Source organism: Eimeria mitis, genomic scaffold, assembly GCF_000499745.2.
Source record: "Eimeria mitis Houghton genomic scaffold, Emh_scaff3669, whole genome shotgun sequence".
Taxonomy (NCBI): domain Eukaryota; phylum Apicomplexa; class Conoidasida; order Eucoccidiorida; family Eimeriidae; genus Eimeria; species Eimeria mitis.
In genome coordinates this window covers 4164-4648 of record NW_013572009.1, presented here as the reverse complement: position 1 = coordinate 4648, position 485 = coordinate 4164, and the positions used below count along the sequence as shown (strand labels likewise).

The 485-nt window shown below is 43.7% G+C and overlaps 1 protein-coding gene across 1 annotated transcript in view; it reads left to right on the top strand.

Annotated features, from left to right (window-relative positions):
* Positions 1 to 220: 220 nt before the first annotated feature.
* EMH_0068320 (uncharacterized protein) overlaps positions 221 to 485 on the top strand; it is a gene marked incomplete at both ends in the record, with an annotated part of 4367 nt that continues 4102 nt past the window's right edge. Inside the window, one exon of the mRNA XM_013498728.1 lies at positions 221 to 375. Coding sequence (XP_013354182.1) covers positions 221 to 375 — 155 coding nt within the window. The remainder of the gene's footprint in view (positions 376 to 485) is intronic.

Below are 485 nucleotides of genomic sequence, written 5' to 3'. Positions count from 1 at the left end.
GGGGCCCCGGGGGCCCCCGGGGCCCCCATCTGTGGTTTTAAATAAAGATAAAGAGAAGGAAGGGAGAGAAGGAATAACAACAACCCCACCATATGAGATAGAAGAGCTAATAGAAAAGCTAAAAAGAGAAAAAAAACAAAAAGAAAAATACATGCAGATGGTGATGTCTCCACTGCGACGTAGCCGCATAGATTTGCCTTTTTTATTTTGTTTTAATAAAATGATCGAAGAAAAAGAAAAAAATTTATATAAAAATACAGTGTATGTACACCCCGATGAGGAGTGGTGGCGGCGATTGTATTCTCTCATAAACAACAAAAAACAACAACAGCAACAACAACAACAACAAAAATATAAAAACAAATACAGCATCCAGTGTGGGGTTGTTGGGGGGAGCGACAAAGGGGCTGGGATCGAGTGTTGTGGGGCGGGGATCGAGTGTGGGGTGGGGATCGAGTGTGGGGTTGTTAGGGGGAGCGGCAAAG